The sequence below is a fragment of the Prionailurus bengalensis genome, chromosome A2, assembly GCF_016509475.1.
Source record: "Prionailurus bengalensis isolate Pbe53 chromosome A2, Fcat_Pben_1.1_paternal_pri, whole genome shotgun sequence".
Classification (NCBI taxonomy): Eukaryota; Metazoa; Chordata; class Mammalia; order Carnivora; family Felidae; genus Prionailurus; species Prionailurus bengalensis.
In genome coordinates, this window is record NC_057348.1 from 92,258,297 (window position 1) to 92,282,599 (window position 24,303).

Here is a 24,303-nt window from a genome sequence, read left to right on the forward strand (position 1 = left end):
TTGAGTTGAGTGAGTGCTTTTTTCTGTACAATATTAATATCATTTGTAAGAATATTTTTTCTTTTAATGAAAATATAGAATAAATTAGGTCATGTTGCAATCAGTGAAAAATAGTATAAGGTAGCACGTGTTTGATACTAAATAAAAAATAAAGTGACCTTGAGATTATTTGTCGTGAGACCTAAGGAATATTTTCACATAAATGGAGTAGAAGTCAAAACATGCCATTGCAGAATGAGTGAGCATTACTTACTGTTTCTCTGAGAGATAGATTCCTATATGTTATAAATTATAGACTTTCAAATTATAATTTTTATGGAGTAATAGAACTATAACAGAAAATAACTAAAGCTTTTTTTCAATAGCAACAAAAGTGCATAAAAAAAAATTAGTCCATCTGTACTTGTGCCAAAGGCAGAAATCCAAAAGACAGTAGCAAAAGGCCAGGTCAGGAAGCCAGCTCAGCTCACCATCTGTAGTAGAAAGCAGCGTCTATTTACAGAAAGGAAAATGTATGTTTAATGCAAAGAACATTATTTCTAACAAGTAACTTATCTGGAATATGGCACCACGGGGAGTTTGGAAATAAAAGAGTCAGCAATAAAGGGCACTAGTGTTCTCATAGGAGCATGATTAAGTGGCTGACTGAAGCTTCCGCTTGTTTTGCATTGAATTTTTTCCCTTTAGTTTGCAACACAAAGACAGGTCCCATAGGAAGAAAAACTTGTCATCTGCACAGTACATCACTCAGTCGGGTACAGATAACATCTCTTCCCTGTGGGAAGAAATTCTTTTTATTGGACTTTATGGGCCTACACTTACATACTTACATTGTTTGGGTGTGGGTTATGGGCCATGCAGCTCCCCATCCCTACTGGAGCCAGTATTTTTTGGTGCAGTCCTCAAAGACTCTCCTCCAAGTCTCCTTTACCAGCCCCAACACTTGTACTATAACTTGCCCATTGTTTGTCCTTAACTGGCCCAATATATCACACTCAAATCCAATGCCATGTTTTTCTATTTGCTGTTAAACTCTGTAAAAGCACAATGAAAAACAAACTCCCAAGCCTAGGAAATATACACAAAGTAACAAATAGCAATATGAGGCTGGTACTGTGCCAAGTATTTCATTTGATTTGTTTCTGTAATTAGTTCAGTGGCCCCGTGGGTTACTGTTATCTCTCACTCCTGTTTCACAGTTGAAGGCACACACGTAGTTGGAATTGATGAGTGCCCTATACACGTGAAGAATAGAGCTTTGATTTGTACTCAGGCTGCCTGATACAGAACTATACTCCTGATCACAAGGACATATTGCCTCCTCCATTTTTAATAACTAGTTTCAAAACAGGCCTTCCTAGACTCCATTCCCACTCCATCTTTCCATTTTGCCCACTTCCTCCGCATTTAAGATTATATTTATTCTAAATAGACACATACATCTATCTCTGTCTCCATCTATCCATCTACACTATAGTTCCGTGTAGTGCCTGAAACTGCGTTAGGGGCTTTTTATGTTTGAACTTGTTTCATTGTTACATTCATTCTCTGACAATGACATTTTTATTCTTGTTTTATGGAAATTAGGTAATGCAATGAAGGGCCTTGAGTTAGGCTTCAGACTCCTACCCCAATCTCTATCTCCTAAATGCTTACTCTTTATTATGCAAAGTACTTCCTTATTTCCCTCATATATCGCCTCCATTGGCTAACTGTACATTCTCTTAGTGTAGGGATAATAATACCTTTTGAGTTTTGTACAGTTCCTGCAGCACCTAACACAGCAATACCAACACAGTAAGAACTTAATAAATATTTATTTCCAATCTTTGAATTCCTGTCCTGGTCTATGACTTTCCAACTGAAACAAATTTACTACAAAACGTGTGGACTCCTGAAGAATATCCCATGGCAAAATGTTTCCCCTTGAGGAACACTGATCTGAACTTGGTCAGTCTAAGAATGTAAAGGTCAAGATGGTTCATATGAAATGTAAATATTGACCTTCCTATACTTTAAATTTCAAATCATAGACAACCTAGAAGAACTAAATCCCTCTCGAACCCCACAAATAGCTATTGGCTAAACAAATTACCTAGGGCTAAGGAAAATATTTATGACTTATGCCTTCCAATATATTATGTTAAAATTCTTTTCAGTGCCATAAACCTGGTTCTTTCCTCCCCATTAGCCTTGTATGCCACTCCTCTATGAGAGAATATAGGTTCTTCTATTTATCCCATGTGTCTCTTTTTCTTACTCTATGTCTTTGTCCATATTCCTCATGCAGGTTTTACTACTACTTCTTTTTTTTTGTTGTTTTCTGTCTCTTGGCATTCTACCCTACAGGGAAATCCAAAGTAAAGCCATAAAGCCATTGTGATATTTGGTCATGCAGTAAATGAAGAGGGATTCTCTTGCCTAAGCCTATGCTGTTGCTCCTAGGGAATGCTAAATATATTTATTTATTAGAAATTGTTTCTTGTCAGTGAAGGCTCTCTTTTCTTTTTATGTTATAGAAGAGACTTGTTTCTACTAAAAGGGGTATAAATGTCCCCTGCCACCACTGCAGCTAATACGAACTAGAGATTTGCTGATAAATGCAGCCATTAATAAGGATACAGGTTCCAGAGTATTTAGGCAGACAGCAGCCAGTCAGGATTTTTTCTGACATAATGGATAGAGGGAAAACATCCTATAGGAATCCATTTTTTTAGATCACTTCATTGTGCTTTGGGCATTCAAAGTGAACTTAGACTTTGTGTAAAGACTGACACAAGACGCAGAGTCCAAGAGAGATGTCCTGGGAAAACATTCACGAACAGTGTACAGAGGAACAGTATAAGCAGGAACATCATTCCTGTCTTAGCTACTGAGCGGAAATAATACCAGCTGGAATAGAAGAGGAAGTGGAGGATAGGAATCACAGCCTCCCTAAAGTTTGTGTGGCTTCTTGTTTATTAGCACATAGAGTAAAATCTGCATTATTCACCTCACAAGATGTGGGCTCATTCATGCTCAGCAATACTTACGTACTTTCATAAACTCCAGAATTAAAGAGCCCATCGAATATTATTCATTTTTATATGTAAAAGTCAAATCCAAGACTATTAATTTAAACTCATTATAAAATTCTATCATAATAGGCTTATTCTGCTTAGGTATGTTGGCACATTACAAACAGCATGGCTATTTCCCTTCTCTAAATACACATAGCACTTTAAATCCCAGCCAAATGATTATATATCCCTTTGTGTTGTGGCTTGCAATTTGTGAATTAATTCTATCCCCGCAGGTGGTCTGAGAGTCTTTGAAAATAGGAATTGTGTGTTACATTATCTTGCACAGTGGAATAGCACAGTAACTAATTCAAACCTTCATAGCACAACTAAATCCCTACCCTGTACCAAACTCCTTCAAGGGCAGCATAGAAAAGTTAAAAAAATAAAGGTGAGGTATGAATTCTTTTGGTTTTTTGCTTTTTCTTTCTTTTCACCTCAGATATCCCTCCAATATCAGAAAAGATGGTAACTTCCTCCTTTCCAGAGCCAGTCTTTAGTACTGGCTAAATTCAGTGCTCAATCCCAGATAACTATCTGTAATGATCTATGGATTCATAAAGCTCTAAATGCTTTTTTTTATAGCTCTGTGGAATAAAGGGAAGGGGGGGTGGTATATTTGAGGGTGATTCTCCTTCTGTATGGGATTGTTTAAAACTGAAAATTTTCTATTTCTGGTATTGCAAGAGCAAGAACATAATTTTCTAAGTATGTTGTTAAGTAGTTTTTGATTGCGTGGTTTAAGAAAGGGAATATTCTATATCTATATCTACATCTATATCAGCTTAAAACACTGAATATTCATTTATACTTCTTGTGTTTCAGAGACACAAAAATCTAGTTCCTTAGGTCTATCTCATTTTCCAAGTGAAGAAATAGAATTAATTTCTCTACCATCAGTCTCAGAGATACAAGTCAAGAACTTGAATTCTCATCCTGAATCTGCTACTTAGCCTACATCAGCCCGGGCAAACCATAAAGCTTCTGGATTAAATTTCTTTATGTGGAGAATTTATGAAGTCCCTTCCAATTACATGTGTCTATAATGACTCTAACTTTTCTGTTCCACTTCTTATACAATGGACCCACAACTTCTATTTTACTGTAGCTACCTCTGATTTTAGACTTGCTCTATCCACAGTGCATACACCGATGTGTGTGCGTGCACACACATAATAGATTGGAGCACAACTGTATGGCTTATTAAATTGGTACTGGTGTTAAATAAGTATGGATCCTCCAAGTGCTCAAGCAACTTTGAAAATTTGTAACAACTATAGTCTATTGGCCACAATGTGGGTGGGATGTCGGTACTACCATTATGACCCAGTTTCCAGCTGGTAATCAGGCTTTATGACTTCAAACGACAAGTGTTTTAAGTTTGTTTTCAAAAAGCAAGTGTGTAACCATAAAACTGGTATGCAGATTTCCTTTTTAGGGATTTCTGAAGTCACTAAACTATATTTTGCAAAGTTCTGTGAGACTAATAATAAATAGATAAAATATAAGTGACAAATAGTTCTTCCAAATTATATGACAACGGAGCCAAGCTTTTGTACATCATTTCATGATCTTGAAATGAACATAATCTAGTTTATAGCATTTCTTTTAGCCCATGTGAATGCCTTTTTCTCAAGCTAGCATTTTAATAGGTTTTCCTTACTTTGACACATTTTCCCAGGTTGCACTTAATACTTCAAGATCTGAGTCACAGAGCTTCAGTATAGCATACTTCTTTCACAATAGCTAGTTTTCTCTAAGTTTGAAAGTAAATTACCTATTAGAATTGCAATAGAGAGAAGCCTGAAGCAGCCAGTTTGAAATAATGAAGTGCCTTTGTGAGCACAATCACTTTTTAAACATCCCTGGTTATAGAACGAGTAAACCAAATGTAGTAGACGTTTTATCAGGCATGATAGCATTCAGGAAAACAGACAATGCCCTTGGAGTTTTGGCATTTATCTGGCTTGCATGTCCTTAAAAGCAAAGCCATTGGCACTATCCTCTTTTCATACATCACTTCAGGAGTTCCTGGGCCTGTTTTTAGCACATGTAGAAAGTAAACCCAGTTTTTTAGAACTGAACAGATTAGTACTGGAAGAACCTGAGAAGACCTGGGAATGAGAACTTACCTGACAATCACCTGAATCTATTTAAGGGAGCATACTTGCAAGCCAGTTCCCAAGCCACAGTGAAACAGTGTCTAGATCAGCATCTCTTAATGACCATTTCTCCCCTAAATAACCGCTTGAAATATTGAATTAAAAAAAAGAGTCTTGTAATTGAGCAGGTGTCACTTGCAACTTTCTAGAAAACTTAGTTACCTGACATTTTTCATTGATTTCTCTTATATTAGAAAATGAAATGTCAGACACTATTAATTGCGTTTTTACAATAAGTAGTTACAGCAGGAGTAATGGCTAAATGAAGGCACTTTCTGTCTAATGCACAATGGATGTATTCATTTAAATGTATTCAATTTAGATGAATGCAATATGTCTATATTCATTACAGTTATACTTATCTGTGGGCTGAATTGATGGGGTGGTAATTACTACTTTTATAAATGGGACAGTATTGTCAGTCTGGAGGAAGAAAATTCCTTTTCTTATCATGTTTTATACACCCACACAATAGACACATTCTAGGATCTTTCTTTCAAGTGTAGAAATTTTGCCCTTGATCTTCCATTGGATCTAATGATTGTAAATACGGTCTGCCAGGAGGTTGCCTTTCTTGAAGGTTGACGAGGGCTGCTCTTTGTCTCAGGGAAAATGACAGAAAGGAACTGAGAGTGTCAAGATCATTCCATACAAAGAAGTTTGCATCTGTCACATGGCAAGCCTCAAGCTCAGCTATATGCATAATATAGCACGGATCAGATTAATTTTACACTGTACATTGTTTTTCTTTGAGTGCAATGAAAGTAGGACTATCAAAATGTGGTTTTGTCGTACATTTTTTTTTCTAAATAAGAGACACCTTTTTCAAGAACAGTTTTAGGTTTACAGAAGCATTGGGCAGAAAGCACAGAAAATCCCCATATTATCTACTCAACTCTTACAAACTAATCTCCCTTATTATTGCCATTTTGCATTTGTGTGGTGGGTTACTGTGGTACAACTGATAAACTGATATTGATATGTTGTTATTAGCCAAAGTTTGTAGTTTATATTAGGGTTCACTCTTGATTTGTACAATTATATGGGCTTTGACACCACCATACACATTTCAGCATTCCAATGCTCTTCCTTATAGCACAATATGCACCCACACAAAAAGTGAAAGAGAAATTGAATGTATTTATTCCTTCACTCAATATATTTATTCATTCATGCATTCATTAATGGGTGTTAGCAGGCCAAGCACCGCTATTTAATGGATTCAACCACTTCCCTGACCCTGGGTTAGTTTGCATATCTGTTCATGCACCCTCTTTTTCTCCCCAACCCAAGTATACTGCTTGGTAGTCCTTGCATCTTGATGAGCTAATATATTGTGTCCAGCAAGGCTCATCACTTTTTGTGTATTTTACTATTTTGTCGATTGTTAAAAACCTCTGCAAACCATTTCATGACCTTTAAAACATGTACATTGTAGCACCTGTATGCAATCGATAAGCAATCTGGAAATTATACCGGCCCCCTTTTTGCCTTCATGGTGGACAAGCGTAGGTAAGCAATGAAGCAACAGCTACTGTTATGATTATCTTAGGGTGCATCTGAGACTGCCTTACTCTCTTTCTAAATTGTTTTTCTGGTGGAAGAAAAGTATATTAATATATGCTGAGGAAGATGTAGTTGGTGGTGTAGAATGCTGATGAACAGTGGTTCTAATAGAAATGCATGTATTTTTCAAAAATAGTCTCTGTTCAAGTGCAGCCAGTTAGGAAGCTTTTCCAAAATAAGCAGTTACACAAGCAAACCCTAAGTATTTAATTGTTACTTCATGATCAGAAATGCAATCTTCACTCTGCCATTTTGCCAGTAAGTCAGAAATTTGTCATTTCTTTCCAAATTAGAAATGATGCCAAACTGTCTCCACAACATGCTACACAGAGGCAAGAGTTCATATATTTAATGTGGTTGTATTTGTCTTCTAATCTGGGTGCCTGAAATGAATTATTAATAAGAAGGGAAAATCGTTCAAATCTAGGAAGTGGCTGACATCACACCTCTGGTCATTTTCTAGTCCAAGTCGGGTAACCCATTACCAGATTCTTAATGAATTGTAAAGCGAAAAGTTGATTATGGCAAGGTCAGATGAGTACTGAAAGTCAAGAATCTGTAGTTCTGGTTGTGAATCTGTGTGCAGAACTACCCTTCCTTACTTTAGGATAATCCTTCATTGAGTTCCTTAGACCTTAGACTCTCCATTAAAAAAAAAAAAAAAAAAAAATATATATATATATATATATATATATATATATATATATATATATCGTTCTAAACACCTAAAATCTCATATGTTTGGGATTATACTATCTTCCATCATTTCATCAGTTTCATTCTCCATGATATGACTTACATTGCCAGGGCAGGCCATGCTATCTATTATGTAGTGGGAATGGCATTCTCTGCCTTTTAATTCATGAGTTTTATTTATTCAACAAGTATTTATTGAGTTTTTCTAAATAAAAAGTGCCATGGTAGATGCTATTATAATGCAAAGAGCATTCTTTTTATAAAGAAACTAGTGACATCTTTAGGAAAATCAATATTACTCTTATTAATGCTCAAGTATGAGTGCATATGACGATCTCTTGACTGTGTGTGGTATTCCAAAATAGTCCAAAATTTAAACAATTCTCCTGAGATAAAAACTCTGAATCTCCTAATTGCATCAGCCAAATTTGCATTGACTAGCATGAACTGATCATGCTCTCAGATGAGATGGTTGAATGAGGTTGAGATGGGCTCCTCTCACTTGCTCAAATTGCCATCAGAAAATTAAAGTTGCTTTGTAGACTCATGAGAGAACGGTATTTTTAAAAATAATTTCCTAGTGTCACATGCATACAATGATGCATCCATGTTTACATATACACACAAAATATCTAGACATCAAGTTCTACTTTTGCCATGCATTATGCTAAGTGCTTCCATAAAAATAAACTCATTTTATACTTACAGCAGTTCTGCAAGCTACTCATTACTCTCCTTAATTTATACTGAAATAACTGAAACTTCTATAAGAGAGAGACTGAGATTCAAGCTAGTCAGTCTCCAAGGAATATTTTTTCCCTATCACAAAAATAAAATAAATCAATGAATAAAACCCCCTACAGTGAGTTTTCCATTATCCAGTCTGTTGCAAAGACTCAGGAAGACAATGGGGACCAAAAGAGTTTTCTGAATCCATGACAGCCACTTGATCAGAGGAGGGGAATGCACTGTCTTTGAAGCGGGATCTTATTTGGGGACAATATAATAGAACAGGTTAGAGAATATTAGAATTCTTAAAGCAATCTCTTACACATAATAGTGAAAGGTCAAATGTGAGCTTTCATACAAAGAATATGAATTCAATCCTCAAAGCTCTGAGCTGGTATTACCATCAAGGAGATATGAAGAGCAGCAATTGATTTTTTCGTTTCCTTTTTAATAACCAGGGCACATATTCACAACCAGTAGAAACAAGACTACCACCTTGTATTTTCCTAGTGCCTATCTCTCAGCTTCAAGAACTTAATAGATTTTTAAAATTATAATTACTCCTCTTACACTCTCTGGGAGCTGGGGCCTTGGTATCATCCCAAATCCACAAAATGTTAGCAGAGGCAGCTTGAAATTTTGTGGCAACTGGATAAAACCTAAGTAATTGGGACAGCCTTTAGCATGGTGATTAATAGTTCTGAAGTCAGGCAGATCTGATTTTTAATTTAGTCTCTGCTTTTCAGTGATTAGCAAGTTTCTAAACATGTTTGTGCCTTGTCTTCCATACCTTTATATGGAATAATAATAGATAATACTTCATCAGGTTATTTGGAAGATTAAGGGAGTTAACAAGTGCGAAGTGCTTAGCAGATTTCCAGTTTACAATGAATGCTCAGTGGGTGTTACTGTGTAATCATCATTACAATAATAAAATAATTTGGTAGCAAAATAGCCATATTTCCAATTAAAAGCATTACTCTAGTCAGAATTCTTGCCACATTAGATATGTCCCTGTTATTTGCATGAATGTAAATGTTTGGTGTGAAAAAGTCCATGTTCCCTCCCTGCACCCAAAATATTAATTATTAAAAGTAATTAATTACTACAGAATTCTTATTGAACTGAAACATAAAATGCCCACTGGCAATACCTAATGTTTTAAAAATGACTCTTGTTAAGATAACTGTCATATTCAATTTATAATTCTTTTTCAACCTTTTAATGAATCATTGAGAATGGTTAACATGAGGCTTTCTTTTGCTTCATAAATGTTACTTTTTTTTTCTGTTAAATAAGCTTCTAAAGCCTCCTTTTAGGCAAAGTGTGAAAGAGAACTTTGAATAACTAGCAAGTCAATGATAGAATTATATGTTTTTAATTTTATTTCCAGTATAGTTAACATACAGTGTTGTGTTAGTTTCAGGTGTACAATATAGTGATCTGACAATTCTCTACATTACTCAGTCCTCATCGTGATGAGTACTCTTTAATCCCTTTCACCTATTTCACCCATCTCTCCACCAACTTCCCGTCTGGTAACCTTTTGTTTATTCTCTATAGTCAAGAGTCTGTTTCTTGGTTTGTCTCCTTTTCCTTTGTTCACTTGTTTTGTTTCTTAAATACCACATGAGTGAAATCTTATGGTGTTTGTCTTTCTCTGACTTACTTACTTCACTTAGCATTATACTCTTTAGTTCCATCCACATCGTTGCAAATGGCAACATGCCATTCTTTTTTATGGCTGAATAATATTCCATTATATATATATATATGTGTGTGTGTGTGTGTGTGTGTGTGTGTGAATGTATGTATGCATATGTGTATATATGTATGTATGAATCTTCTTTATCCATTCATCTGTCCATGGACACTTGGGCTGCTTATATAATTTGGCTATTGTAAACAATGCTGCAATAAACATGGCATTCAGTGTAAATATGCAATAATGCCTGTATCCTTTTGCCTCAGTACTTCTGTATTTTGGGGGTAAATACCAGCTAGTGTGATTAATGGATCAGAGGGTAATTCTATTTTTTAACAATTCTTGAATGTATAACTACTTAGTGGTTAGTCGGATGAGTGTGTGGTTAGAGGGAAGAATGAATGACTGGATGGGTGAAGAAGCATGGCACGGTGGATAATGTTCCCTGCTTTACCATTGCCTGATTCTCTAGAGCTCATGAAGTTACTGAACATCAGTGGTCTCTTTCAGCTGGTAGATTTACACTACGTGATACCTTCCTTACTAGTCTGCTAGTCTGAGCCCTTGCCCTCCAGTCTTCTGGTACATACAGCTAGACCAACTCAGCTCCTTGTCCATGGACAGTTCAACTTCACACTAGAGAACAGGCCCACCTCACACATGGACCACTGGGTTATGGTTCTTTTACCACAAGTAGCTCTAGTGCCAACCACAGTTTCCAATTTTGCCAAAGATGCTTAACAAACCTTATTATTATTTTTTTTTTCTTTTCCTCTGTGATTCCTCTCGCCCTATCCAACTCTTGGCTTATATTCTCTTCTGCCTGAGACTTTCATTCTCAGGTCTCAGCTTCCCCACTTCTGACCCCCAATTATCTGCTGTTAAGTTTATGCTCTTACTTCTGGGTTTGATAGACACCCTAGATTGTGACCTCTGTGTGCTATGCTAATGGCAGTTATTTCCCACATATGTATTCCTCCTCTCTTAATAAGGGAACTAGAATATGCCCTGGGGAATATCATTAATTCCTTAGAAGGAAGGAAGATGGGGATAGCAGCACCATTTCCCGGCAAGAAAAATGAATTAAGAAATGGGGTATGCAGTTTAGTCTGATAAAGGTGAAATGTGGGCATTCACAGGAGATGGCTAAAATGTTGGTAACTCTCTTATAATTATAAATTTTGCAATGAAATTCACTTAATGTCATAATTAAAGGATTTTTTAGTAATAAATGCTGTGTAGATGAAGATACCAAGAGTAATTGCAGAAGCCTCACCCCTAGTCATTGAGCTGTTGTTATAAAAATCCTCCATATAGGGGTGCCTGGGTGGCTCAGTGGGTTAAGGGTCTGCCTTTGGCTCAGGTCACATGATCTCAGGGTTCATGGTTTGAGCCCTGCGTGGGGCTCTGTGCTGACAGCCTGGAGCCTACTTCAGATCCTGTGTCTCCCTTTCTCTCTCTCTCTCTCTCTCTCTCTCTCTGCCTCTCCCCTGCTCATTTTTGGTCTTGCTCTGTCTCTCAAAAATAAATAAACATTAAAAAAAATCCTCCACATAATCAGGAATAACATGAGAGGTTATTTTTAGCTCCCCTGAATTCTCAGTTACCACCCACTTCCAGTTAATGAAGCCGAGGCACTTCTGATCACTGAAGCAGAGGTTTTCCGTGTCCAAGGCACATGGTCACTTTTCTAAGGTTATTATTCTAGTGTCGTGATCATGTAAGAAAAACTGTGGGTAAACCTAAGTAGTCCCTAGTCCCAGTCTTTGAAATTAGACAGGGCATGTAAAGGACATGTAAAATGATCCCTGGAGAAAGATGGGATGAGAAATAATGGTTGCCTCTAACTGTAAGGCTACTAGTTCAAAAGAATGAGCTCTACCTCGGTGTTACACCTCTGCCTCAGTTCTCAAGTGACTACGTTAACAAGCCATTATTTCAATTTTTTGCGCAACTGGGTTTTTGTCCTGAAATTGAAGCCCGTGTTCTCATTACTGGATACATCCTGTCAGTAGTTTTTATATCTCCCATTAGCCTAGAATGTAACCAAATTGCTACTTTAATTCTCTTACATCGACAGTCCAGATATTTGGTTTAGTTTTGTTGTTTGCTAATGGTACTCCCATCCTGCTTGCTTTTTGTGCCATGTTGTGTTAGCCTCTTATATCTGGGCTTGAATCATTATGCTCCCATGTCTAAATTCATTGCTCCATCACGTTGCCCAACGCTGTGATGATCTGCCTACATTCCCTGTGCTTGCTTTCTTATCTGGTCAGCAATGGTCCTGTGATTCAGGTTAATGGCCTGATTTCTTTCTATAGAGTGTTAGTCACATTAGAGAAACAGAACTAAAGTCCATCCTTTCTTTTGTCTCTTCATCCTTTTTATAAAGTTTATTAATTTATTTTTAAGGGAGAGAGAGTGTGTGTGTGCGAGTGGAGCAAGGGCAGAGAGACGGGGACAGAGAATCTGAATCAAGCTCTGCACTGGCAGCAGAGAGCCCAATGTGGGGTTCAAACTCACAAACCTTGAGATCAGGACCTGAGCTGAAGGCAGACGCTTCACTGACTGAGCCACTCAGCACCCCCTGTCTCTTCATTCTTTATACGTATTTATTTGGTACCCTCTATGTGCCAGTCACTCTTTTCTTTAGGCACTGGGATAATAGAGGACTTGCAGAATGGCAGAAGGCGTGAATATGTAGGCTACTATTATCCATTAACTTATGTAATGTATACTAAATAGGTAACTCTGGACTAGACAATATGTTTGGCATTGTCGACGCAAAGTTGAATAAAACAGTTCCTTCCCTCAGAGGATGTATGGGCATAGACATGAAAAAAGATAATCTAGTATCATGTGACTTTGTCTGATTATAGAATTAAAGGGGGTAATATGGGAGCATGGGTTCATGCAATATGACGCTGATGAGGTAGGGAGGAGCTTGTATGGTACATTAAGAGGACTGGCCTCAAGGGAGATAGCAAAGCATCTTGTTTATTAACAAGGGAGCTAGGCATACATTATTTGAATTCAAATCCCCCCTCCACTTACTCAGTGGCCATGAGTGTGTGATTCTAAGTGCTGATTGATACATCTGTAAAGTGTAGATTAAAAGAGAACTTATTTTTATAGGGTTGGTGTAAGGAATAAGTGAGATAATTCACCACATACTTAGCTTACTACGTGGCACATAGCTTATGCTCAGTAAGTATTCATCACTATTATTCTATAGGAAATCAGAGAATTCAAGAGGATCATTATTCTTTTTTAATTGAAGTATAATTGACCCCCAACGTTATGTTAGTTTTAGGTGTACAACATAACGTTTCAACATCTCTGTATATGCTCACCGCCAGTGTAGCTACCATCTGTCACCACGCAGTGGTGTTACAATACCACCAACTGTATTCTCTATGCTCAAGAGGATTTGAAGTAGGGGAGTGATGTGGCCAAAACTCTGTCTGTGATAAAGCACAGTCAAAATTATAAGAGTAATGTTTTTGAAAACTATGTGGTAAACTCATTGGCCGTGTCTAGCATGAACTGATGTTTGTCGAAGAAGCTTAGCCTGGAATTAGAGACTGCAGAAAAATATGACCCTAGCTATAGTGTGAATGGAGGTCATCCACGGAGACTGTATGGAGTAGATAGATCAGTGGCTGAAGATGGAATTGTGTGAAACAGAAACGTAAGGGGTAATATCAGAAGAAGAAGTGTTTATGAATGTTCATGGATGTGTTTGGTAACAAGCAACGAAATGGGCACTTTGTCCTTCCGATAAAGCCATGGGAAAGCACTCCAGAGGGGACAAAGAGCTGGGTGTTGGGAAAGGAGTAGGAGCTCATCAACTTGACAAGGTGGGAATAGGCATTGTGTGCATAGAATAGCAAGTCCCAACACTGACAGTTTCATTGAGGCTAAAACACATGAAGCAGTAAGTGAATGACATAAAGCAATGTCATCAATGTCCCAATAAAATATTATAGTAGAGAGGCCTTGTAGTAATGGGTGCTTCAAGGACATAGTGGAGGCTTGTGTTTGAGATCAGCCATTGGATTGGCAGAGGAAATTGTGATGAGTCTTTCAGTTAGGTGAGTCAGTAGACCAACCTGGAAATGGATGGCAAGAAAGAGAATGACCAAGCTGCAACTGTGGGCTTCTTTGGGGGAATTCATTCTGTGTTTGTTGATAAGTTAGGAATGAGGCTGAGTTGAAAGTTATTTCCATAGTGCCATGAATTTCCAAAATAAAAAAGTAAATAAATAAAAATAATGAGCCTCACCATATTCTTTCAGTCACAGTAAATTTAAATAACAAGTTGGTTAATGTGAGATCTGGTTATGCTATGAGAGAGAAATATAACCAACATTTTTTCCTCCTTTAAAGGACTTTCCAGAAAAGGAGAAGTCCACAGCAAAGGCCCTGGAAGATGTAAAAGCAAACTTTTACTGTGAATTATGTGACAAGCAGTATCACAAGCACCAGGAGTTTGACAATCATATTAATTCTTACGACCACGCTCATAAGCAGGTAAGCCCGAGTGGGAAAAATCTTTCTTATTCCTAGATTTGTACCTTCACAACAGAATGTATGCATTTAGCCTTATTTATTGTCATCTAAGATGCTGAGGTGAAACCATTTTTCTTTCTTGAAAGGTTGTTTTCTGTTTAAATGTTAGGTGAAATATTTTTTTTTTCCTAGAAGTCACATAAAACTGTAGGTGAATTTAAAGAAGATCTAAAAGCAGACTGATATTTATTTTAGAATTACACATACGGGGAAGCCAGAACCCAGTAAAAAGAGTGACCTATTCAAAATCACCTAACTAGATAGTGGCAAAAGCAGAGCACTGGACAGAATCTGTTACAGGGTTCTTTCAAGATTTCTGAGGTTTAGCGAAAACTAGGACTTTAGGAAAACAATTCTCATTAAAAGGTTACATTTTCCAAAGAATACCCTCTTAGGAAAGTCAAAGTGGTTACTTAATAAATGGACCATTGCAAACAAATATATGAAAACTCTGAGAGGCTAAGTTGAGAGGTAATTCATATAGAAACATTTCATTTTTTTCCTTAAAGGGCCATATATATACATTATCAGTTTGGATATTCTATGCATGCTACTATAATCCTCTTTCCATCTCTCTATGCAAGAGGAGGCTATTATTCTTATCCTGTTAGCTTTTATCTTTGTTGCATGAGGTATGAAGATTTTGGCCATTTAAGAATTAGGAGTGTTAAATACCACTAAGAAAGAGATTCCACTTGGTCAGAGGATTGACTGTGGCTAACAACTGTGAGAAGGTGCACACTCCTGATGCCAAATGGATTTGATATCTTGGAATGTGTGGGGAACTCTTCTATAATCTAGACCTAAAATATTTATTCAGGCTAAACAACAACAAATATTTTGACTAACATCCCTAGTATTTACTGAGTGCATATAAAATATTTGTCCTTGAGAGATCCAAGGTTCAGTTTCTATTTTTAAAGGTGTGGCATGTATCCATAATTTATTGTATTTTTCAGTCAAGAGCAAGGACATGGAATAAACTGTTTTAGGACTGTGATTCCCAAAACTTAGTGTGCATAATGATCACTTTGGAACTTGATAATGCAGATACCCAGACTCTCCTTCAGGTATTCTAATTCAATAGTTCTGAGTGGGGCCCAGGAACTTGCATTTTAAAATGATTAAAATGGAAAATTTCAAACAGGGTCCAAAATATCCATTATTGGGGCACCTGGGTGGCTCAGTCCACTAAGCAACTGACTCTTGATTTCAGCTCCGGTCATGATCTCAGGGTCCAATGATTGTGATCGAGCCCCATGCTGGGCATGGAGCCTGCTTAGGATTCTGTCTTCCTCTCCCTCTGCCCCTCCCCCACTAGTGCATGCATGTGCTTGCTCTCTCTAAACATACACACATGCATATCCATACTTTTGGTTGACACGTGTTTAAGTTTCTTTGAATATATATTTCAACTATAGGTTTTTCATTCCCTCCTTATGTTTACTTCTTGCAATTTATCTGCTGAAAAAATTAGACATATTCAGGATTTTGCTAAATGTAATCCAATACTGTCTTTTCTCATTTCCTCTGTCTTCTGTATTTCTTTTAAACTGATTGTTACATATAGAGATCTAGACAAATTCAAGTTCATACTTTTTTCTTGGCAAAAGTACAAGGCACATTGTACCCTTCTGTAAAGAGGCATATGATGTCTAATTGCCTCTATTTTTATGACTTTAAGTTTGAGAAATGGGTTTAGATAATAGCTGTTTGATCCATCCATCATTAAGTACCTCACTTTTTTCCACTAATGATTTTTGTAACCATCGATGATCATTTGCTTAAATCTATTACTTCATTTCAAGTTGTAAAATGATGATTCTAATTCTATCATCCATTCATTATTAATTACATGGAATATGTCTATAAAGAGAAATTTCCATAAGCATCACTCCCAGTGGATTTTATGTAGGTGGTCTTGAGATGATATACATACATATATATATATATATATATATACACACACATATATGTAATATATATGATTTATATATATATATATATATATATATATATATATTATATATGATTTAGAAAAATAAGTAACCAGAGAAGGTTCTCATGGGATAGCTACATTTGATCTGTGCTTTAAACATGCAGAAGTAGATGTTGAACTTGAGGCTGAAGATGGGATGGCATTCTTGACAGTGGAAACACAAGAAGCTAAGGTGAGGAAATAGAAGGGCATGAGACATGTTTTCAAAACTGTAGAAAGCACTGGACTCCTAAGAGGGTGATTTCTCCACACCTGCTCTACCTGTCACAGCCTCTCTTGTACTCTGGAATTCTGTCTCATCAATTTCCCTTTTTATTAGTTCCTTCAATCTTATTTCCATTGGCTTTCCAACATGTTGATAAAACAAACTTTCCTCCAGCCTTCTATTTTATCTGTGTCCCTATTTCTGTGTGTCTTTAGGCTTATCAGTGCTCTAATGTTCCTGGGTATGCTCCTTCACCAAACAAGGGTTGAGCTTCTGTTATGTACTGTTGTGCTAGTTGTGAAAAATGGACCCATTTGGTCCCTAACTTCAGTTGGGAGCTGACATCCCAACTGGGGAGACAGACACATCCACACACCATAAGTGTACTAGCAATTGTATACCCAAGATACTAAGTGTACAAAACTGATTTACGAAAGAAGACATGGCAATTAAGGTAGAATTCTTAAAGAATGACTAGAAATTAACTGTGTATTGGCGAATGTTAGGTCTTATATGATAGAAAACCTACACCAAGACATGCGGCAGTTCCAGAGCATGACCCACCCACAGAGAAACTGCAACAGATTCTCTATGGCCATTAAAGTCACCGTCACTATCCTGGGGAGCTCTTGTGTCTCATTCCTCTCATTCTTTTCCAGTAGATCTTGTTCTCGGTCTTCGTTCTGCAATCTCTTTTCACCATTCGTATTTAATCTCACTTTTGAATCTTTGCTAGGGCCTTCGAACTGGACTCCCCATCTCCAGTAGTTTCCCTGCTCCAAACCAGGTTACCCATTTATGGCCATTTAATCTTCTTAAATGATCACGTTCAGGGGGTGATGACTGACTTTTTCAAGAGTCTGAACTACTTAGCCTGTCAATTCAAAACGTCCACAGTCTGGCTCTGGCTTCCATTTCCAGATTTATCTCCTGCAACTCCAGAATTTCCCTACAGTTTCTCAAAGATGCCTTATGCTTTCCCACCTGCTCATCTTGGCTCCTAATCTTCCCTCTGCCTGGGATGCCCTCCCATCTCGTTCATGGCTGTATTTCAACATATATTCCTGCGTATTTAATGCAGAGATTGACAATTTTTATCTGGATATTCAAAGAGCTGAGATCTCATGGTAAGCTGACCTGACAGCATTTTCCAAATTCTCTTTGATCAAAATCTGTTAACATTGTGCAGAATTTTATACAAGAGTCCACTTTGGAAAACAATGGAATAATTAAATGTGCTGTAGACCTTGTAAGACTGCTTTCTTGTGTAATGTTGAAATTTTTTTTTACCTAAAGATTTATTTTAGCCTAAAATTTTGACAATAGCTTGAATTTTAAATGAAACTGGGTTTACAATTTCCCTTTTAAATGAAACTGAATTTTATATACAGAAAAGGGAAGTATTTACTAAAGTAAAACATGCAAAAGTCTTTTTTTTTTCAAATTCCAAAGCTAAATATGTCTGTTTGGTTCTTGCTTCAGTAAGGGCTCTTCTTGATTGTGATGATGATTATAATGATAGTGGTGAGGATTTGGCTGAGAATATTTTTTGGCCTGAGTAATATGAATAGCTTCTATAATTTTATTTTCCATGTGGATTCAGACAAAATATCTGTCCTCTTCTGTTGAACTTCCAACAGTATGGTCTTTTTGGTATACTTTGAAGTGACTCTAAATTCACATGAAATGAATTCTGTTACTCATTGGTAGAATGACTTAGAATGAGAAGCAATGTAATCTGAATTTTTATTATTCCCTAGGCTCCTTCAGTTGAATAAGTGATTTCTAAGCTTTTATATTGTCTTGTACCTGAATAGCAGTGTCCTGTGTTATTTTATTATAAAGATTATATTATTCAGAGATATATTATAATTCTAGAGAAGTAAGTCAAAATATATGACTTTAAAAATAAAGTAAAATAGCCTGAGAGTCATAGCTTTAATTTAATTCCATTGGGCATTTAATATAATTTTTCTATAATTTGATACAAAATTAAGGTATTCTTCTTAGGTGAGGTGCCTGGGTGGCTCATTTGGTTAAGCATCTGACTTTGGCTTAGGTCATGATCCTGCAGTCCTTGAGTTCAAGCTCTGCGTCAAGCTTTGTGCTGACAGCTCAGAGCCTGCAGTCTGCTTCAGATTCTGTGTTTCCCTCTCTCTGTGCCCCTCCCCCACTTGTGTTCTGTCTCTCTTTCTCTCTCTCAAAAAATAAATACACATTAAAAAAAGTTTTTTTAAAGATATTTTTCTTAGGTATTATTGGTAGAGAAAGATTGCTTGTCAGTAAAAAAAAGCTAAATTTTTTATAGATATTCAATAAGCGGAAAAATAAATTTCTAGCTTTAACAACCTAGCTCTATATATAACTCACATTTTTGGAAATAACTCCATTGTTTTAGCTATTGCCTTGAACTTATGTTTCCGTGTAAATGTTGAGCATTACCACTAAAGCAGTTTGAATGTATATACAAATTATAGTCACTTGGATAAAGACAGCAGTGTAACTATTAATATAGCTAACATGTTAATTACAGCTAATTTCTTGTGAGACTCTCTACAAGTCATAATTCTTTTCTCAAGACAGTTAGCCACAAGTGTATAATACTGAAATGAAACTGCACATCCTTACATGCAATAAAAATCTCTCCTGCCTCAGAGACATACTGGCTCATCTCAATTTAGAAAAAACAAAGGAGCCCGATCCCCATACAAACAATCCATGAAAATATCTTCAATAATAAAAAACAAATCCACTTTTAGATCCTCCACATGTGACATTTAATCCTCCTAATTTTCATTTGCCTCACGACTGGATTTATTTTCACTCAGGAGAACTTGTCAAGCCTGAATTTCAACTCCAACTGATTCATTCTTAAAATATTATTTTGGATTCTCCCCAAATCTACCTGCTCAGGATAAAATAACAGAACAGAATCACCTTTGCCGTCTTGTCTCCAAGAGGAAGACTCCCACAACTGCTAAACAAATTCAGTCCAATTACCCCTTGCTTTGCTCCTATAATTTGATTTTTTTTTAAGTTTACTTATTTATTTTGAGAGAGGGAGAGGGAGAGAGAGAGAGAGAGAGAGAATACAAAATGCAAATAGGTGGGGGGCAGAGAGAAAGGGAGAAAGAAAGAGAATCTGAGAATCCCAAGCAAGCTCCACACTTCCAGAGTGGAGCCCAATGTGGGGCTCGAACTCACAAACCATGCAATCATGACCTGAGCTGAAGTAGAACATTTAGCCGATTAAGCCATCCAGGTGCCCCAAGTGGATTTAATTTTCTCCAAATACTGCCCCAATTGTCCTGATAGTATATTTCACCATAATATGTTTAAGTTACTAGTCCTCTTAATGTGGCAAAAAAACTTCAAGGCAAAAAAACCTTAATTTGTAGGATCAGCAAAGTTGATGAAATGTAGACTCAAGTATCTGGAATGGAAATTCTCAGAAACATACATGTTAGTGAAATAAAATACTACTTATCTTCGTTTATATTCTGCATTCTATAATCCAGCTTTCTGCTATGTGTGTGTGTGTGTGCGTGTGTGTATGTGTACATTCATATGTGTATGTAAATGTATATGTAAATATAAATGTATATATACATACCTCACTGACCCCACCCCCTGGAATTACCCAGCAGTAATTGGAACCTCCATTAGCCAAAAGAATACAAAAGACTCAAAGAAGATCTTAGCTTCTGGCTCACAATTCAGCTTTCCTAAAATGCTGCTGCCAACCTTTTTTAGTTAAAGCCTTTTTGATCTTAAGGTTGTCTCCTGATTAAAAAATAAATTAAAAATCTATATTCTAGCTCTTTCTGTATCTCAGATGTGCCAAGTGCTTTCCTGCTTTAAGACATTTGCAATGTATCTCTCTGTAATGTTCTTCCATGTGAACCTTCCTGGTTCTTCTCTTCATTTGTGTGGTAGTTCAATGTCACTTTCTCTGGGCGGGGGTTCGGGGGAGGATCTCTGCTTTGCAACTCTACCTCAAGTGGACAGTTGTCAGTTCTCCCAACCTTAGTACTCTGTTTGCCCTCAGTGGTGGTCAGACTGTATTTGTGCTGGCTCTCCAGAGCCAATTGTTCAATGTATAAGAATTCTGAGAGCTGGCTCTTCAACCATCAGTAGCTTGAAATCAGCCATGGTTTGTGGTGGGAAATACACAAGTACTACAAACAATGCTTCTTAGGTTTTTTTGATTTTTCCAGAGTGTTTGTGTATCAGCACACCATTGCTTATTACTCTGTAAACACAATTTTTTCCTTTTTATTTTTTTGTCCTCTCCCCTCCTCCCTGCCATTGACTCCACAAAGAGAAGAGGAAGGTGTTGTTGGTTCTATTGGCCATGTATCCATCCTTGTCTCTCTAAAGTGTAGAGCTGTGTTTGGCACATAGTAATGATTCCATAAATATGTTTTAAAAAGAATGAGTAAGTGAATACCACTCTGTCCTACATCGGTATATTCATCCACCGTTGATAAATCACTAATTTTTTTCCAGTTTTAGTGAGAAATAGTTGCCATATATTAATGTGTAAATTTAAAGTATACAGCATAGTTTGATTTATATATATTGTGGGTGGTTACAGAGGAAAAAAAATTTTGCTTTATGATGAGAACTCCTAGGATTTACTCTTAAAAACTTTTCTATATATCATATAGCAGTGTTAACTATAAGTTATCATGTGCATCACATCTCTAGTCCTTATTTATCTTATAACTGGAATTGTATTCCTATTGACCATCTTCCTCCAATCCCCCCTCCTCCCACCCTCCACATTTGGCAGCCACAACTCTGATCCCTTTTACTAAGATTGTTTTTAAAGATTTGTCTTTCTCTGACTTATTTCAGTTCGTATAATACAATCAAGGTTCATCCACATAACAAATGGTAGGATTTTCTCATTTTTATGGCTGAATAATATTCCATTGTATAATGTTGATGGATTTTTAAGATGTGTCCATGTCCTGGCTATTATAAATAATCCTTGTATGAATATGGGGGGTGCAGATGTCTTTTGAGTTTTTTGGGTGTTTTTTAAATAAATTACCAGAGCTATTTGGTTTTTTGCAATTGAGTTGTATGAATTTTATTTATATATTTGCTATTAACCCCTTATCAGATACATGGCTTGCAGATTTTTCCCCCATTCTGTAGGCTGTCTTTTCACTCTGTTGATGGTTTCTTTTGCTCTGCAGAAGTATTTGAGTTTCACTTAGTCCCAATTGTTTATTTTTGATTTTGTTGCTTGTGTTTTAGGTGTCATATCAAAGAAACCATTGCCAACAGCCATGTCAAGGAGCATTATTCCTGTTTTATTCTGGCAGGTAGAATTGGGTCTCGGCTCCCTCGTCTGAGTGGGCAGGGAAGGGGATGCTCCAGGTAACTCTCAATCTCTCAAACAAGTTCTCCAATTGGAACGAACTGGGACTACCCTTAGGCTTGGCTATGAATTAATCCCTCTGCCTGTGTGTAGCACAGATACCCTCTCTGCTGGCTACTAGCTTTGATGTGGGGGCAATCCATTCTGTCATCCCACCGCTCTGCTCAAGTGTAGCTAGGACAGGAGTTGTGGCCAGCCGCGGTGGTCAGATGTAGCCTGAAAACACTCTCCACAAATGGTGGGCACCTATGACTCACCTCCTTGTCTGGGTTGGGCAAACTCAGCTCTAGGACCAGCAAAATTCCTCATTTTAAGGATCTAAATAAAGCAGAGCTACACCCCACAGAGTTCCCTGGCCAGAGTACACCACTGCCTTGGTTCTTCAAATTAGCAAAGCCGCTGGTTTGGGTTAATACTTGGGCATATCAACTGTGCCTGCCAAGATTCATGCGTGGGTTCTTGCATGCCCCTCCCCACTTCTCTGTCACATCCCGGTGGTTGAGCCCAAAGATTCCCCTGCAGTACTTGTGGGGCGAGATCAGAGTAGAGTCTTCCACAAGTGACCAACAGTGCTGTGGGGGTCAGTTGTCCCTGCCTAGGTTCCCCTGTCTCTCCTGAAGGAACCAGAGACTCAGGGGAGATCTCTCTATGTGGTGCTTCACTGGCCTGGGGGCAGGGCAATAACATCAATGTCTAGCTGCTTCTCTTTCCCTTCTAATGTGGTCTGTCTTGGGCTCTGAGGTGCAGTGGGGTGCTTCATCCTCATTGCCATTTTCTAGGAGTCTCATAGTAGTATCTTGTTTTTAATCAGTTATTAACTGTTCTTCTTTTAAAAGGGAGTGAAATCAGGGACAGCCTACCTTGACATCTTGGTGATGTCACTCCTTAAACGCTTCTTAAGTAGATAGAGTGAATGTTAGAGTAAAGAAGATGGGGCCTCTAATCCCACATTCTTTATAATTATTGAAGAAAGGCTGTCATAAAAACCCATTTTTATAATTTAGAAAATACTTGAGCTCATATCAGTGCTGATTTGGTGTGCCCCTTGAAGAATTTTAGAATTTATTTTGTAGGAAATTGCTAGTCTTCAAGGGCTTCTAAGCGAGCAAATGATATGATCAGATTTGTGATTTAGAAAAATATATCTAAAAGCAGTTTAAGAGATGGTACACCGGGCAAGAGCTTGGCTCTGTGATAAGATATGAGGCTAAAAGCCCAAGAGAGATGATCAGAAATCATTATATAGCAGTGACAAGGAGAGAAAGTGAGAAGGGGTGCATTCAAACGATTGCCATTGGCTCGCAACACATGAACACATGGTCTACATCACTAATAATGAACTAAATACAAACTTGGAGAGTTTTTTTTTATAAGGTTGTCAAATATGATAAAAGAATGATCCTACTCAGTGTTGACAAGATGTGAGAAAACAAACACTGGTAAACAGTCCTTATGAGGATATAAATTGTTTCAATCTTTTGATGTTCAGTTTTGGATTATTTATCAAAAGACTTAAAATGGGAATTTTCCCATCAACAATTCCATCTGGCATGTATTCTAGAAAAATAATCAAATGAATTCCAAAGATTGATGTATAGGATGTTTAAAATAGAAAAATACTGAAAACATTCTAAACATACAATGAAAAAAAAACAGAGAATGACTAAATTATGACACATATAAACTGGAATACTATGTAAAAATTAAAATTGCATTTTGGATCTATATTTTACACAAAATTTAATTATTAAAAGAAATGTTTGAATACTTGCTTGTATCAAAAATTAAAAATCAGAAGTATAGAATAATGAGTAAAAGTATATAGTAACAATTTTGTCCCTATCTTTTTAGATAAGCGTCTAAACGTTTACATCAAATTGTTAACTTTTATAGGAAATGTAAACATAAAATGTGATTTTATTTTACATATTATTCTGCTTTCATATGTTTTCACTTACATCTTGTCAGTCCATAAAGATTTCTATTTTATTGTGGTAAGTCGATACCCAGAATTTATGTCACTGTGACTTGTAAATTGTCTGAGCTTCATATATAATATTATTACCTTATGATTATGTTTTCTTTCTTGTACAACTCTTTTTTCCTGGAGTTAGAAATTGCTTTACTCTTATATTTGCCTTGTTTTCTATCACTGCCTATTACAAATTTATCTCTGAACTATGTACCATATATAATAGCAAGGTCTTTTTTTAACATT

The 24,303-nt window shown here is 36.8% G+C and overlaps 1 protein-coding gene across 1 annotated transcript in view; it reads left to right on the forward strand.

The window, feature by feature from the left end:
• ZNF804B (zinc finger protein 804B) overlaps positions 1-24,303 on the forward strand; it is a 164,106-nt gene that overhangs the window by 45,013 nt on the left and 94,790 nt on the right. The window contains exons 2-4 of the mRNA XM_043589508.1: positions 6,660-6,733; positions 10,910-11,012; positions 14,307-14,450. Of these exons, the coding sequence (XP_043445443.1) occupies positions 6,660-6,733; positions 10,910-11,012; positions 14,307-14,450 (321 nt within the window). The remainder of the gene's footprint in view (positions 1-6,659; positions 6,734-10,909; positions 11,013-14,306; positions 14,451-24,303) is intronic.